The sequence below is a fragment of the Carcharhinus amblyrhynchos genome, chromosome 11 (assembly GCF_965287045.1).
Source record: "Carcharhinus amblyrhynchos chromosome 11, sCarAmb.v2.hapA, whole genome shotgun sequence".
Taxonomy (NCBI): Eukaryota; Metazoa; Chordata; class Chondrichthyes; order Carcharhiniformes; family Carcharhinidae; genus Carcharhinus; species Carcharhinus amblyrhynchos.
This window is the reverse complement of record NC_137334.1, coordinates 5,987,183-6,002,980: the sequence shown is the minus strand read 5'-3', so window position 1 is coordinate 6,002,980 and position 15,798 is coordinate 5,987,183. Positions and strand designations below refer to the sequence as shown.

At 49.1% G+C, this 15,798-nt stretch overlaps 1 protein-coding gene across 1 annotated transcript in view; it reads left to right on the top strand.

Annotated features, from left to right (window-relative positions):
- The window catches only part of cps1 (carbamoyl-phosphate synthase 1, mitochondrial), a 100,441-nt gene that overhangs the window by 21,772 nt on the left and 62,871 nt on the right, over positions 1 to 15,798 (top strand). The window contains 7 exon segments of the mRNA XM_080198494.1: positions 1,402 to 1,491; positions 6,763 to 6,819; positions 6,914 to 7,006; positions 7,743 to 7,832; positions 9,146 to 9,274; positions 9,452 to 9,558; positions 14,126 to 14,267. Of these exon segments, the coding sequence (XP_080054620.1) occupies positions 1,402 to 1,491; positions 6,763 to 6,819; positions 6,914 to 7,006; positions 7,743 to 7,832; positions 9,146 to 9,274; positions 9,452 to 9,558; positions 14,126 to 14,267 (708 nt within the window).

Below are 15,798 nucleotides of genomic sequence, written 5' to 3'. Positions count from 1 at the left end.
CCCTTCTCTCCTCTCTCCCTCCCTCCCTCCCTCTCTCCCTCTCTCCCTCTCTCCCTCCCTCCCTCCCTCCCTCCCTCCCTTCTCTCCTCTCTCCCTCCCTCCCTCCCTCCCTCCCTCCCTCTCTCCCTCTCTCCCTCTCTCCCTCCCTCCCTCCCTTCTCCCCTCCCTCCCTCTCTCCCTCTCTCCCTCCCTCCCTCCCTCCCTCCCTCCCTCCCTTCTCCCCTCTCTCCCTCTCTCCCTCTCTCCCTCTCTCCCTCTCTCCCTCCCTTCTCCCCATCGCCCACTCCCTACATCCAGCTTTAGTCCAGCTCGTGGTACGGACACCCGATATGAGTGGAGTTGTGCGCAGGGTGAACGCAGTGTCTATTCCCCTCAGAGTTGTGGAAGAAATCAAGCTTGCCAGGTGCACATAAGTTCATAAGATATAGGAGCAAAATGAGGCCATTCAGCCCATTGAATCCACTTTGCCATTTGATCATGACTGATTGGCTCCTCATCCCCATTTTCCTGCCTTCTCCCCATAACTCATCAACCCGTTCCCAATTAAAAATCTACTGGTGACCATGAAACCATTGTCGATTGTCATATCTGGTTCACCAATAGCCTTTAGGGAGGGAAATCTGCCGTCCTTACCCAGTCTGGCCGATATGTGACTCCAGAATCACAGCAATGTGGTTGACTCTCATCTGCCCAGTTAGGGGTGGGTAATAGAGGCTGTCCCAGCAGCAATGCCCGTGTCCCACAAAAGAATGAAAAGAAAGAGCTGTGAGTAGTTAGTTTAGGTGCCATCACCTCATGCTTCTGGTTACTGAGAGAAGCAGGAAAAGGGCATGTAATATTTTCACTTGAGCAAGGATGATAATGCAGTAAATACTGCACTTCCTGACTGGATGAGGCAGTGACAGTGAACTCCCGTTCCCCTTTCTTCTCTCTCTACGCACATTCACCTATTATTGTCTGAAGCTCAAGACTCTGCCTTGTTCTGTCTGTAGACGCTGCCATTGTTGTCGGTCTCCAGTGACCAAAGTGACACATACTTTCTTATTCATTTGTGGGACATGGGCATCGCTGGCTGGCCAACATTTATTGCCCGTCCCTGGTTGTCCTTGGAGGGCACATTGCAGAGTCCCAGGTAGGCCAGACCAGGTAAGGACAGCCGATTTCCTTCCCTAATGGACATGCTGATGGAGAAGTTTTGTTCCAACCCCCTGGGAGTATTTGATGGCAGAGTTTGAAGGAGCTTTACTCTTGGCAGTAGTCTTGGGGAAGGCTGTGATTCATTCTTTTGGGTTTCTGGAGTGGAAAATGCTGACCGTGATAAACATAAGGATTCATGGTAGGACGTGACAGAGACATGAGCACCAAATGTTTTTGGATAACGTGTTGTTCTGTTATTTCTAGGTTTCCGGATTACTAGTGCAGGATTATAGCCATGACTACAGTCACTGGAACTCGGTCAAATCTCTTGGGGAGTGGTTAAATGAAGAAAAGGTAAATTGCTACTCCGTTCCCCCCACCCCTTGTTAGTAGAGTACAGATTTTATAAAGCATCCCTGAGGACCTTGAAGAAACTGTCCCCAGTCACTTCTTTGGAAGTGGTACAGTACGGCTTTAACTCTGAACATTTCTCCTGTGTTTCCCAAACAAGTTCCCTGCTCGGTCAGTCAGTAACTGGAGGCATCAACTTAGGAGGAGGGCGAAGAATGATGAGAATTTGTTTATTGGAGAAGGGAGCTTGTGCCACCTCTTCAGTGTGTAGAGGAGATCATGTGTGAAGTATTGCTTTATTATTAGCTAACTAAATAAGGGTTCAATCCTACAACGCTGACCTCTATTGGATCCGCAGGCCAACTCAGAATGGGTACAGCACAGCAGGAGGCCATTCAGCCAATCCAGTCAATGCCAGCTTTCTGCAAGAGCAACTCACCCACTCCCATCCCCTCAACTCTTCCCCAGTAACCCATCGTGAGTCCAATTTATTTGTGAAAGCTCCAAGTTAAATCTGTCTCTGCCACACTCTGTGCATTCTGGATCCCAACCACTTTCTGTAACGAACAAAGGTTTCTCGTGCCATCTTCAGTACGTCCACCAATTATTCTGTATTTGTCCTCTAGTCCTTGTCCCCGTGCCCAGAGAGAACAGGTTCTCTCTGTTTATTCTGTCTGGATCTATCGTGATTATAAACACTGCTATCAAACCTTCTCTGATCCCTCTCATTCCTAAGGACAGGAGTTCTAGTTTCTACACACCTGGAGTGCCTCATCCCAGAACCACTCCTATAAATCCTATCTTCATCCCTGTCTAAAACCTACACCTCCATCCCAAAGTCCACAATCTGACCCAACCCCCCAGCTGAGGCCAGACTCAGCTAGACACGTCATTCACAACTCAGAATCATAGAGTTTTACAGCACTGAAGGAGGCCATTCTGCCCATTGTTTCTGTGCCGGCCACCAAAAGAGCTGCCCAGATAGTCCCGTTCTCCAGCCTTATCTCCATAACTCTCTAAGTTCATCACTTTCAAACAGGTATCCAGTTCTCTTTTGAAGCCTCCGATGGAATCCACCTCCACCACTCTCCCAGGCAGCATGCTCCCAATCCCAACAACTCCGAGTGAAGCGTTCTCTCCGCAGCTCACTCTCTCGCTGACCATCTTGAAATTGTGACCCCCCTCGTCACTGACATACCAATTAGTGGAAACAGGATATCCTTCTTCACCCTGTCAAATGTGTTCACAATTTTGAACACTCCAGTAAGGTCACCTCTTAACCTTCTCCTGCTCCAAGGAGAATAAGCTCAATTCCTCTAGTATTTCCTTGTATCTAAAATTCCTCATTCCTGGTATCATTCTAGTGAACCTCCTTTACACTCTCCCTCTCTAGGGCTCTAACATCCTTCCTGAGATAAGGTGCCCAGGACTGAACACAATACTCTGAATGGTTTATTGAGGTGGGGCTTCACTTCCTTGCTTTTATACTCTATGGGCGGGATGTTCCAGCTGCGGTCGCCCCGAAAATCCCGTTTGAGGTCGACAGACCTTTCCGTGGTCAGCCCCTCGCTCGCTACGATCCCTGTGGCGGGCGGAAGGGAAACGTGATGGATAGGATAGAGGTGGAGAGACTCTTCCTGCTCAAAAAAGACAGTAGGACTAGGGGGCACAGCCTCAAGATAAAGGGGGGGCGGTTTAGAACGGAGTTGAGGAGGAACTTCTTCACTCAAAGGGTGGTGAATCTCTGGAATTCTCTGCCCGTTGAAGTGGTGGAGGCTGCCTCGCTAAATATTTTTAAGAAGCGGGTTGATGGGTTCTTGATAAGAGAGGGGATTAAGGGTTATGGGGAGAGGGCGGGAAAGTGGAACTGAGCCACAACAGATCAGCCATGATCTTATTGAATGGCGGGGCAGGCTCGAAGGGCTAGATGGCCTACTCCTGCTCCTATTTCTTATGTTCTTATGTTTGCCCCAGTCCCTCCGTTTATGAACCCAAGAATCCTTCTTAACAACCGCTCCGACTTAACCTGGCCGCCTTTCAGAGAATGATGCGGTTGAACCCCGAGGTCCCTCTGCTCCTGTACTCCCTCAGAGTTGTACCATTGAGTCTGTACGGTCTCCCCGTGTTTCGTCTGCCAAAATCAGCTCATGTTTGGCTGCATTAAAATTCATTGGCCGGGTAACTGCCCACTTGGCCGTTGTCCATGTCCCTCTGAATTTGCTCACCATCACCCTCGCAATTCACTATTCTCCCCACCTCAGTTTCATCTGTAAATTTGGAGATTTTTGCCCTTCTCTAAATGGTTTATATAAATCAGAGAAAGCAAGGGTCCCTTGCCTTCGTACCCTGTGTTTTGGTTTATAGAGAGTGTATTTGAACTAATTTGCCCTGCCAGTTGCAGCAATTCCTGCCCACATTCCCAGGATCTCTCTGTTTCTGTGCCCTCTGCAGAATGGTAGTCTTTGGTCCTGATTTTACTGGCACGCCCACCCTGAAATCGGGGTGGGCGAGGCTGGCAGACCACCATTGGACACCGGGTGCAATCTTATGAGCCGTGAGTGGGCGTGCCGGTAAAATTCAGGCCTTTATCTTACACTGGCCTCTCCTCATTAGATCATAGAATCCTACAGTGCAGAAAGAGGCCATTCGGCCCATCGCGTCTGCACCGAACACAATCCCACCCAGGCCCTCCCCCCTCCAAATCCCTACATATTATACCCACCAACCCCTGTAACCTACACATCCCTGGACACTAAGGGGCAATTTCTTAGCACGGCCAATCAACCTAACCCAAACATCTTGGGACGGTGGGAGGGAACCGGAGCACCTGGAGGAAACCCACGCAGACATGAGGAGAATGTGCAACCTCCACGCAGACAGTGACCCGAGCCGGGAATCGAACCCAGGACCCTGGAGCTGTGAAGCAGCAGTGCTAACCCACTGTGCTACCGTAACCAAAATCAGCCACTGCGCATATTACATTTCATATTAAATTTGCTGCTTGTCCCCCCAGTCGGCTGTCTATGTTGACGTTTACCATCATCCTCCTTGCAGTAGCCAAGCTTTGTGCAAATTTGGAAATTGTGCCCTGATCAACCAAATCTAGATTGTTGATATCGATCAGGGGAAGTACTGGCCTTGGTGCAGATCCCTAGGGAATACCACCCCATCCTGCGTGGAAAGGAACTGTTATTCACTACCCTGCTTCCCGTAAACATGACTTACTTTTGTATCCGAGGCCTCATCTTTGCTGCCCAGTTTATTGTGTGGCATTTCATTGACAGCCTTTTGGGGCTCTGTACACATCACAAGAAACACTCGTCAATCCTTACTCTTCATCACACTCTCAATCAAGTTTGCCTGGAAGGAATATTGTTTTCTTCTGAATGATTCCACCCTTGTTATTTTTTATAATTGTTATATTTTGTCTCGTATTGTTTCTAACCGGTTTCCCTGCACTGAGGTTAAACTGATTGGCTTGTATTTACTGGGTTTACCCTTACACCCCTCTTAGAAATATAGAAACTAGAGGCCATTCAGTCCTTCAGCCTGTTCCACCACTCATAATGATCATGGCTGATTGTCCAACTCAGAGGCCTGTTCCTGCCTTTCCCTCCATACCCTTTGATTCGCTTCACCCCAAGAGCTATATCCAACTGATCCTTGAAAACAGACACTGTTTTGGCCTCAACTGCTTTCTGTGGTAGTGAATTCCACCATTTCTGGATGAAGAAATTTCTCCTCATTTCAGTTCTAAATGGCCTACACAGTATCCTCAGACTGTGACCCCCTGGTTCTGGATCTCAGGAACATCCTTCCTGCATCTAATCCATCTATTCCTGCATCTGCGTTCCTCCAATCCTCGAAGGAGGCTTGGAAGATTATGATCAGTGCCAACCCTTCCTTCCCTCAGTGTCCATATAGGCATCCCGGAGACCCTGGTGACCTAGCAACTATGCACAGAGACAGACAGAGACACGCAATGGAGATAACCATGACACACAAGTCATGTGTGACTGCAAACCAGTGCGCCGTGTCACTGAGGGGCAAAATAGCCACTGGTTTCTGGATTGTGGGGCAGGACCAAAGATTTTACCACCTTCTTTTTGGTGTAATCCCATTACCTGGAAGCAGAGCTATTGGAAGATTTTCCTCTCCCAAAGTTGAGTGGACATATTGGAGGGATTGCTGGGAATCCTCTCCTGTGGCCTGTAGTGAGCCTCGGGGAAGGTTAGGCTCGCTGGGAGTTTTGAGACTCGCAAAGACTTTATTTTCTTTGTCCCTGCGGAATTTGCCAAAGGATACTGATAAAGTTAGGAATTGTCAGCGTTTTGTTTTCCCATGTGTCTGGTGGCCAATGACTCTATGCTGGGCTACTTATAGTCTTGCTGGTTGACCTGTAATAAATTGTCCAAGTGGTCATTGGCCATCCTGGGTGAGCATTGGGGTGTTCAACTCTGGGGAGCAGTCGAGCTCAGTCCTGTCCTCACTCAATAGCTATCACCATCCAAATGCCCACTGAAGTATCAGAAGTATCTAAAACACTGCCAGGCTGAAAGTGCCCCACTTTGTGAGCCTTTCTGGGCAACACGGTGGCACAGTGGTTAGCACTGCTACCTCACATTCACCAGGGACCTGGGTTCGATTCCCGGCCTGGGTCACTGTCTGTGGGGAGTTTGCACATTCTCCCTGTGTCTGCATTGAGAATGTCCTCCAGTTTCCTCCCACAATCCAAAGATGTGCAGATTAGGTGGATTGGCCTTGCTAAATTGCCCCTCAGTGTCAAGGGGACCAGCTGGGATAAATGCCTGGGGTTGTGGGGATAGGGCCTGGGTGGTCGGTGCAGACTCGATGGGCTGAATGGTCTCCTTCTGCATTGTAGGATTCTCTATGAAAGTTCAATGAATGACCTTTTGACACTGTGTGCCTAACCCAAAAGCTTGAGATTTCCCTGGTCAGCAAGATCTAACTAGATTGTGTGTGTAACAGGAACCTTGAGATGCTCCAGCTTTGAACGGCTGAGAACACAGTGTCTAAACCAGGGAGCTGAGGGTTCGGACTGTATGAAATTTTAAACAGTACTCTACTGAGATTTTGCCCAGTGTTCTTGAAGAGATAGATTGTTCCTATCCCAGCTGGCAGCGTTTATTATGGGTGACATTTCAAATTGAGTAATTGATGGGGAAAACTTGGAATGAAGATGGAAATACAGAGATTGCCCTCGGTGCTGTTAAGAACCTGTTGTTTCATGGAATGTGTTTTCTCCTTGAACAGATCCCAGCCCTTTACGGAATAGACACCAGAATGCTGACAAAGATCGTCCGGGATAAGGTAACCAGCCTGGCGGCCGTTTTGAAATCCTAGTGAGCGAGTTATCCCTCGAACCAATTCAGGCATTTATTAAAACAACAACCTTTCTTCACAGGGAACAATTCTGGGTAAAATTGAGTTTGAAGGGGATCCTGTAGAATTTGTCGACCCCAACCTGCGAAATCTGATGGCGGAAATATCAACCAAGGTAAGATTTGTGGAGTTTCCATTTGGAAGCTTTGCCTAATGGACAATTTGTAATTTGCCATTTTGAGAGGTTTGCCATCTGAAGCTCCTCGTTGCCGTGGCGATTCGAGGAGAGATTGTGGTGTGGGGGAGTGGGGGACAGAGAAGGAGCCAGCAAATAGGGGTTTTGGTAGATGAGGACTTTACTGGGTGGCGTGGTGGGTTAGCGCTGCTGCCTGACAGCGCCAGGGATTCGGTTCGATTCCCGGCTTGGGTCACTGTCTGTGCGGAGTGCGCACATTCTCCCCATGTCTGCGTGGGTTTCCTTCGGGCGCTCCGGTTTCCACCCACAGTCTGGAAGACATGCGGGTTGGGTGCACTGGCCCTGCTAAATTCTCCCTCGGTGTACCCGAACAGGTGTAGCAACCAGGGGATTGTCACAGTAACTTCATTGCAGTGTTAATGTGACATTAATAGATGAAAATGGTGGAAGTGGAGGGAGTGGTTGGGATGTATCGGGGAGGGGGGGGTGGGGTGTACAGTATTTGGGGGCTGGAGTGATCATTCTGGCTTTATTGTGCGGGTGTGAAATCCCACGATAAGCGCAAGGAATGGGATAAGAGTATCTGACGTTGTTGAGTTGGGTTCGATGGAGGGAGGGGTGTGTATAAAGTGTTTGCGTCGGTGTGTGACACAGTTCCACCAGGTTAAGGGTGGAATGTTCCTGCCGTGTGACACAACTCACTGTATTTTGGCAGGAAATTAAAATCTACGGCAAAGGGAATCCAATCAAGATTGTCGCGGTGGACTGCGGGATAAAGCACAACATCATCCGACTTCTTGTGAAGGTATTTCTCTCTCTCTCTACTTGCCCCTCACCCACACCCGCGAGCTATAACATTAATGTTCCTCCACTGCATTGGTAACCTCCAGTTTCTGTTCCCGCGGGATCTAATAGATATCCTTGTTTCCCTGGAAAGTTAGGTTTTATGGGATGGGTCATTATTGTCCCGATATTTGCCTGCAGTTCCATGTAGGGCCATGAACTTGGGGGCAATTAGTAACTGAAGACTCATTGGACAGGATTTTCCAGCCCTTCCCCTAGCAGGATCTTCCAGTCCTGCCCCACCCCGCTCACCCTCCGGTGGCGGGTTCTCTGGCAGCAGGTCGTGCAAAACTCCGTAGACATGGGACCGGAACATCCTGCCAACAACCAATGGCAAGTAGCCTCTACCACTGGAAAACATGCCAATGGGCGGGGGGACTGGAAAATCCTGCTAAAAATTGCAACAATATTTGTGCAAGTATGAGCACAATCCCATTTCAATTTCACTAATCTTTGGAGTGCCACTTTATCGAAAGCCTTCTGGAAATCTAAGTACAGTACATCCACTGGTTCCCCTTTACCCACAGCAGATGTTACTTCTTCAAGGAACTCTGATAAGTTGAGTAAACATGATTTCCCTTTCACAAAACCATGGTGACTCCGCCTGATTGCTTAAATTTTTCCAAATGCCCTTTTATAACATCTTGAACGGGAGTCTCTATGGGCTGTCTGTCCCTTTGCATCTCCTCAAGTGGAGTTGCCTAAACTTCACCACATCTTTGTCTCTCTCTGTCTCTCTCCTTTGAATTGCTATTTGAAATCCGCCTTAGTTAAGCTTCTGTATCTGAATTTTTGTCTCCTGTGAGGCAGCTGGGAAATGTTACAGTGTTTATTACTGAGCGCGGTGGTTAGCACTGCTGCCTCACCGCACCAGGGACCCGGGTTCGAACCCAGCCTTGGGTGAATGTGTGGAGTTTGCACGTTCTCCCCCCACTGTAGTGGCGTTGACTCGCCTGCTTTCTAGGGGGCAGGCTCCCACATCCTCCCTGATCCCTCCTCCTCCTTCTTGAATTGTAGCCTGTAAATTGATGGGCTATTCAACTGCTGTGAACCTCACGGCCAAGGTGCTGAGCACTTGGGATCATCTTCCAACACTCCAGACCAGGAATGTCTCTTGTGTAGCTCACTCCTGCCAGGGCAATGACTTTGAGTTTAAGGAGAACAGTTGCATAGTTTTCCTTTTGATACGAGGGGACTGCACGTTTTTGCCCATTTCTCAATAGTAAATGAGGCCCGAGGAGTATGATAATAACTGCTGCTATTCTCCTTTTCCAGAGAGGCGTTGAGTTACATTTAGTCCCATGGGATTATGATTTTACTAACATGGAGTATGACGGACTCTTCCTTTCCAACGGTCCCGGGGATCCCACACTGGCAAAGCAATTGGTCGCAAACGTACACAAGGTACCTCGTTCAGCGTGGCGGTGTTTCTTGTTCGATGTAGCCGTCAGCTAAATGTTTTATAAAGTGGTCAATTCTTTTCTAATGCAGGGGGTTGAGTCGTGTTGAGTGTCCCAGTGCCTCGCTGCCGGAAGAGCACTTCGGGTTGTAGTTGATGGTTATTTTTATATTCTTCTTTAGGTCATTAAAAGCAATCGTCCTGAGCCAGTGTTTGGCATCTGTATGGGGAACCAGCTGACGGCATTGGCTGCTGGTGCCAACTGCTACAAACTGCCGATGGGAAACAGGTACCAGAAACCCCCATGGAAAGTATTGTTAACGACGTTATAACCGGCCGTTTGGGGGAAAGAAAGGCAATCAGGCAGAGTCGACATGGTTTTGTGAAAGGGGAATCACGTTCAACCGACTTACTGGAGCTCTTTGAAGGAGTCACGTAGGCTGAGGGGAACCAGAGGATGTACTGTACTTAGGTTTCCAGAAGGCATTCGGTAAAGTGTCACATCAAAGGTTATTGTGGGAAATAGAAGCTCATGTTGTAGGGGGTAACCTATCGGCATTGATAGGAGATTAGCTAGCTAGCAGGAAACGGAGAGTTGGCATAAATGGGTATTTTTCCGGTTGGCAGGATATGATGAGTGGTGTGTCACAGGGCCACAGCCTCAACTTTATATAAATAACTTGGATAGTCAGAAGCTTTTTCCCAGGGTGGAAGAGTCAATTACTAAGGGGCATAGATTTAAGGTGCGGGGGAAAGGTTTAAAGATGATGTACGAGGCAAGTTTTTTATACAGAGGGTGGTGGGTGCCTGGAACTTGTTGCCGGGGGAGAGAGTGGAAGCGGATACGGTAGTGACTCTTAAGGGGCAGCTTGACAAATACATGTATAGGATGGGAATATGGTCCCTGGAGAGGTAGAGGGTTTTAGTTCATACAGGCAGCATGGGTCAGTATATGGTTGGAGGGCCAAAGGGCCTGTTCTTATGCTGTAATTTTCTTAGTTCTTTCTTCTTTGTTCTTTGATTTGGATGAAGGGAGTTAAGGTATAGTTGCTAAACTTGCTGATGACACAAAGATAGGGAGGAGGGTAAATTGTGAAGAGGACATAAGGAGGCTACGAAGGGGCAGAGGTAGGTTAAATGGGTGGGCAAAAACCTGGCAAGTGGAATATAATGTGGGCAAATGCGAAGTCGTCCATTTTGGCAGGAAGGGTAAAAAAGCTTATTATCTAAAGGGTGAGAGATTGCAGAGCTCTGAGATGCAGAGGGATCTGGGTGTCCTAGTCCATGATTAACAAAGGCTAGTACACAGGTACAGCAAGTAGTTAGGGAAGCTAATAGAATGTTATTGAGAGGAGAATCGATTACAATAGTAGGGAGGTTATGTTTCAGGTATAGGGTGTCAGTGAGACCAAATCTGGACTAAGGATGATTAGTCTCTTTATTTAAGGAAGAACGGGAATGCTTTAGGAACAGGTTAGAGAAGGTTAACTGGAATAATAGCAGGAATGGGCAAGTTGTCTTTTGAGGAAAGGTTGGAGAGGTTAGTCTTGCATTCACTGGGATTTAGAAGAGTAAGAGGCAACTTGATTGAAACCTTTAAGATCCTGAGGGTGGATGTGAAGAGGATGTTGCTTCTTATCGGAGAATCTCGAACCCGGGGTCACTCTTTGAGGATAAGGGGTCACTTATTTAAGACAGAAATGTGGTGAGTTTTTTTCCCCTCAAAGAGTGATGAGTGTCTGGAGTGCTTTTCCCCAGGAGGCAATGGAAACAGAGTTGTTGACTATTTTTAAGGCCAAGGTTAGGTTAACGAGGAGGTGAAAGGTTATCGGGGGGTTGGGCAGGACTGTGGGGTTGAGGTTACAATCAGGTCGGCCATGACCTTACTGACTAGTGGGGCAGGCTGGAGGGGCCAAATGGCCTTCTCCTGCTCCCAGTCTTTCCCGTGTGAGTAATTCCTGTGGTCTGTTTTCTTCTGCCTCTTTCCCTGTGTGTGGCTGTGATGGAATGATACTGGATTAACAAATCGGAGTTTAATATTCCCACCGTGGAAGCTCGTCACATCTGGGGAATGTTTTGGTAACATTTGGAAAGGGAAGCGACTGAATCTTTCCCGCAAACCAAATCCTTTCCCGCCTCCAGCCTGCCTCCTCCCCCCCCCGTGTCAGCAATTCCACAGGGACCGTTCTCTCTGGGACACCCTGGTCCACTCCCCCACCACACCCAACACCTCACCCCCTGCCCACGGCACCTTCCCACACAGTCACAGAAGGTGCCACACCTGCCCCTTTACCCCCCCGCGCCCCCCCCCCCCCAGCTCACCGTCCCAGGACTCCTTTCAGATGAAGCAACGCTTTGCAAACACCCCCTTCAATCTGCTCGATTGCATTTGCTGCTCCCAGTGAGGCCAATTCTACGCTGGAGAGACCAAACACAGACGGGGCGTTCGCTTCGCTGAGTACATTCAGCCCGTCTGCGAGCGGGACCCAGACCTTCCTGTTACTTGCCACTCCAACACCCCACCCTGCTGTCCTGCCCACAGGTCCACAGCATTCTCACCGTCTCACCACAATGCTATAAATCTCACCCTATTTCCTACTATCTCCAGCTCTGACGAAGGCTCATCCAGACTCGAAACGTTGTGTCTGTTCTCCGATCACAGATGCTGTCAGACCTGCTGAGATTTTCCAGCATTTCCTGTTTTTGTTCCACGGACTCAGAATCCCAAAAGGGCAAAAGGAGGAGGACACTCAGCTTATCGAGCCCATACCAACAACAATCACACCCAGGCCCTACCCACATAACCCCACGTATTTACCCTCTGTTGTGGCATAGCGTTTAGCACTGCTACGTCACGGTGCCAGGGACCCTGATTTGATTCCGGCCTTGTCTGTGTGGAGTTTGCACATTCTCCTCGTGTCTGCGTGGGTTTCCTCCGGGTGCTCTGGATTCCGCCCACAGTCCAAAGATGTGCAGATTAGGTTGATTGGCCATGCTAAATTGCCCCTGAGTGTCAGGGGGACCAGCAGGGTAAATACGTGGGCTTATGGGGAAAGGGTCTGGGTGGGATTGTTGTCGGTGCAGACTCGATGGGCTGAGTGGTCTCCTTCTGCACTGTAGGGATTCCATGATAATCTACTGACACTAAGAGACAATTTAGCACGGCCAATCAATCTAACTTTCACATCTTTGGAGTGTGGAGGAAACCGGAGCACCCGGAGGAAACCCACGTAGACACGGGGAGAACATGCAGACTTCACACAGGCAGTGACCCGAGGCTGGAATTGAACCCAGGCCCCTGGTGCTGTAAGGCAGCTGTGCTAACCACCGTGCCACCCAGGAAATGAACCTGCCTCCCTACGCAGTCTAATCTCCCTGAAACCAATTCTACCCTGCGTCATTCGCCTTCTCTCTGTCTCTGTGGTCCATCCTGCAGTAAACATTTCTCCCACCAGGCTAGCTTCAGATCTTTTACCTTTTGAACCCAATGCAAGGCCTAAAATCTGGCCCTCCCTCCCTTTGGCCTTTGGTGTTCTCATCGAAACACGGCCAGGACTTTCCTGTGGCTGTTGGGATGTATGAATGGTGTTGGTCTGTCTCTTGTTGGGAGCAGTGTCTCCCGGCTTGAGTTACTATCATCCTGGAAATTGGGTCAGGATCCTGTCAGGGTCTAAGTGTGCCAGGAAAACGCAAGCCCAGTGGTTTGAAAGTAGGGGGGTAAAAAAAATGACTTGTGTTATCTTCAGGAAAGAGGCACTGGAACAAGACCCAAAGAATGGGATTGGAGGATTGATGACCTGTTTGTTCCGTGATTCTTTGAGGAGCTGTGGCTGTGTTCCTCAGGCTGCGGAATCCTTGATGGTTCAATGTAATCGGTTTGATAACTAACCGGGGAATGTGCTGGAACTGCCCAAAATTGCCTTCCACGGACCCTGAGCAAGATTTGATTTTTTTAAAATTTGATTTATTATTGTCACATGTATTAGTGTGCAGTGAAAAGTATTGTTTCTGCCGTGCTATACAGACAAAGCATACTGTTCATAGAGAAGAAAACAAGAGAGTGCAGAATGTAGTGTTACCGTCGTAGCTAGGGTGTAGAGAAAGATCAACTTTATATAAGGTAGGTGCATTCAAAAGTCTGACAGCAGCAGGGAAGAAGTTGTCCTTGAGTCAGTTGGTACGTGACTTCAGGCTCTTGTATCTGTTTCCTGAGGGGAGAAGGTGGAAGAGAGAATGTCCGGGGTGCGTGGGGTCCCTACAGTGCAGAAGGAGCCATTTGGCCCATCAAGTCTGCACCGACCACAATCCCACCCAGCCCCTTTCCCCTGAGCCCCAGCTTGTCCCCCCGACACTAGGTGGCAATTTAGCATGGCCAAGCCACCTAACCCCTGCATCTTTGGACTGGCTGCTTTTCCAAGGCAGCGGCAAGTGTAGACAGAGTCAGTGGATGGGAGGTTGGGTTGTGTGATGGACTGGGCTTCGTTCACAGCCCATTGCAGTTTCTTGCACCAAGAGGCGGTGTGTTTGACTTGATGCCCTCAGCACATTCTCCCTGAACGAGCACTGTTGTTTTTGCCTTGTGTCGAGGTGTAATGTGTTCGCTGAATCTTTATCTCGTGCAGAGTTTGGTACCGTTCCCCTCAGGCACTTGCGTAGCAGCAGTGGAGATTGAGGTTAGAGTTTGGTGTGACACCTGTCAGTGCAGTTATAGCACTGGGCCAAGGCAGATCAAACTGAACCTTCTCCAGGAGATGAGAAATGAGGCAAGGAGTGGAAGGTAAAGCTGTATCTTCTTGGATCTGCTGATGGATATCTCTAACAATATTCACCCACTAACTCCTGTTTCTCCAACACAGAGGACAGAACCAGCCTGTGATGAATGTAATGAATGGCCAGGCGTTCATCACTGCACAGAATCACGGCTACGCTATCGATAGTTCAACCCTCCCTGAAGGATGGAAGGCGATGTTTGTTAATGCTAACGATGGCACTAATGAGGTAAGCAGAGATGGAGATGTGTATTGTTGGATAGGCAAGTGCTCTCAGTGGAAAAACAAATATTTTAACATAAATAGCTGCACCATTCATCCCAAAATCCCAAATTAACACTGATCCAACTGGTGATTGGGTAGTCTCTCCATGGGGAGAGTGGTGATTGGTTGGTCTGTCTGTGAGGAGAGTGGTGATTGGTCAGTCTGTCTGTGAGGAGAGTGGTGATTGGTCGGTCTCTGTGAAGAGAGTGGTGATTGGTCGGTTTGTCTGTATGGCAAATGCTGATTGGTCAGTCTGTCTTTGAGGAAGATGGCGATTGGTCGGACTGTCTGTCTACCAAGTGGTTGATTGGTTGGTCTGTGAGGTGCGTGGTGATTGGTCAGTCTGTCTGTGAGTTGAATGGCGATTGGTCAGTTTGTTTGCGGGGTGGGTAGCAATTGGTTGATTTCTCTTAATGTAAGTGATGATTGGTCGAAATAGAAAAAGCTCTCTCTGTGCCCTCTAACACCATGAAGACTGGAATAAAGATTTCAAAGCTGACCCTTGTACCTCTACTTGTGGATGAGTCCAAGTTATAGGAAACATTCATGCTAATTGCTGGTTTTAGAGGCACATGATTGCGGGCAGCGCGGTGGTGCTGTGGTTAGCACTGCTGCCTCACAGCTCTGCACATTCTCCCCGTGTCTGCGTGGGTTTCCTCCAGGTGCTCCAGTTTCTTCCCACGGTCCAAAGGTGTGCGGGTTAGGTGGATTGGCCATGTTAAGCTGCCCCTTAGTGTCAGGGGGTTTAGCAGAATAAATGCGTGGGGATATGGGGTTCGGACCTGGGTATGATTGTTGTCAGTGCAGGCTCGATGGGCCGAATGGACTCTTCTGGCAGTGTGGGGATTCTGCGACAGACGCACCAGAGAGTGGTGGTGTACAGTTGGGAAGGGAACATTCCCTGGAAGTCCGTCATTCCGAAGGCTATGCCTGTGGATGTGTGGCAGAAGAGGCTGCCTCTGCCGTGGTGATGCGGCTCAGAGGCGTGCAGCTTGGGGAGCAGTTTTCACACGTTAGTGTGCAAGGTTCCCCGCTGCGTACACCAGTCTCGATTAAAGCCTCTCCCGCAGGGAAAAGCTGCCCATTGCGACGTGCCAGTTAGAACGGTGCGGCGGCGATGTCAGAGCTGGGGGCTAGCTTGGTGCCATGGTTACGTCTGCGCTGTAATGCACTGCTGGATTTTGAGTTGACTGCCTCGGAACTGCAGCATTGGCGCTGCCCCCCTGCGTCCTGTCACTGCATCGCTTTGGGGAGGCCGAAAACTCCAGAATTAGCCCCTGGGTCGGTGTCTGTGTGGAGTTTGCACATTCTCCCCGTGTCTGCGTGGGTTTTTCTCCGGGTGCTCCGGTTTCCTCCCACACCCCAAAAACGTGCTCTTAGGCTGATTGGTGTCAATAAATTGTCCCTAAATTGGATCTCCCTTCATCTGGCGCACAGATAATTCCCTAAAATTTGCACCCCTTTATTGTGGAGTCCACTAGATGTAGACGGAAGCC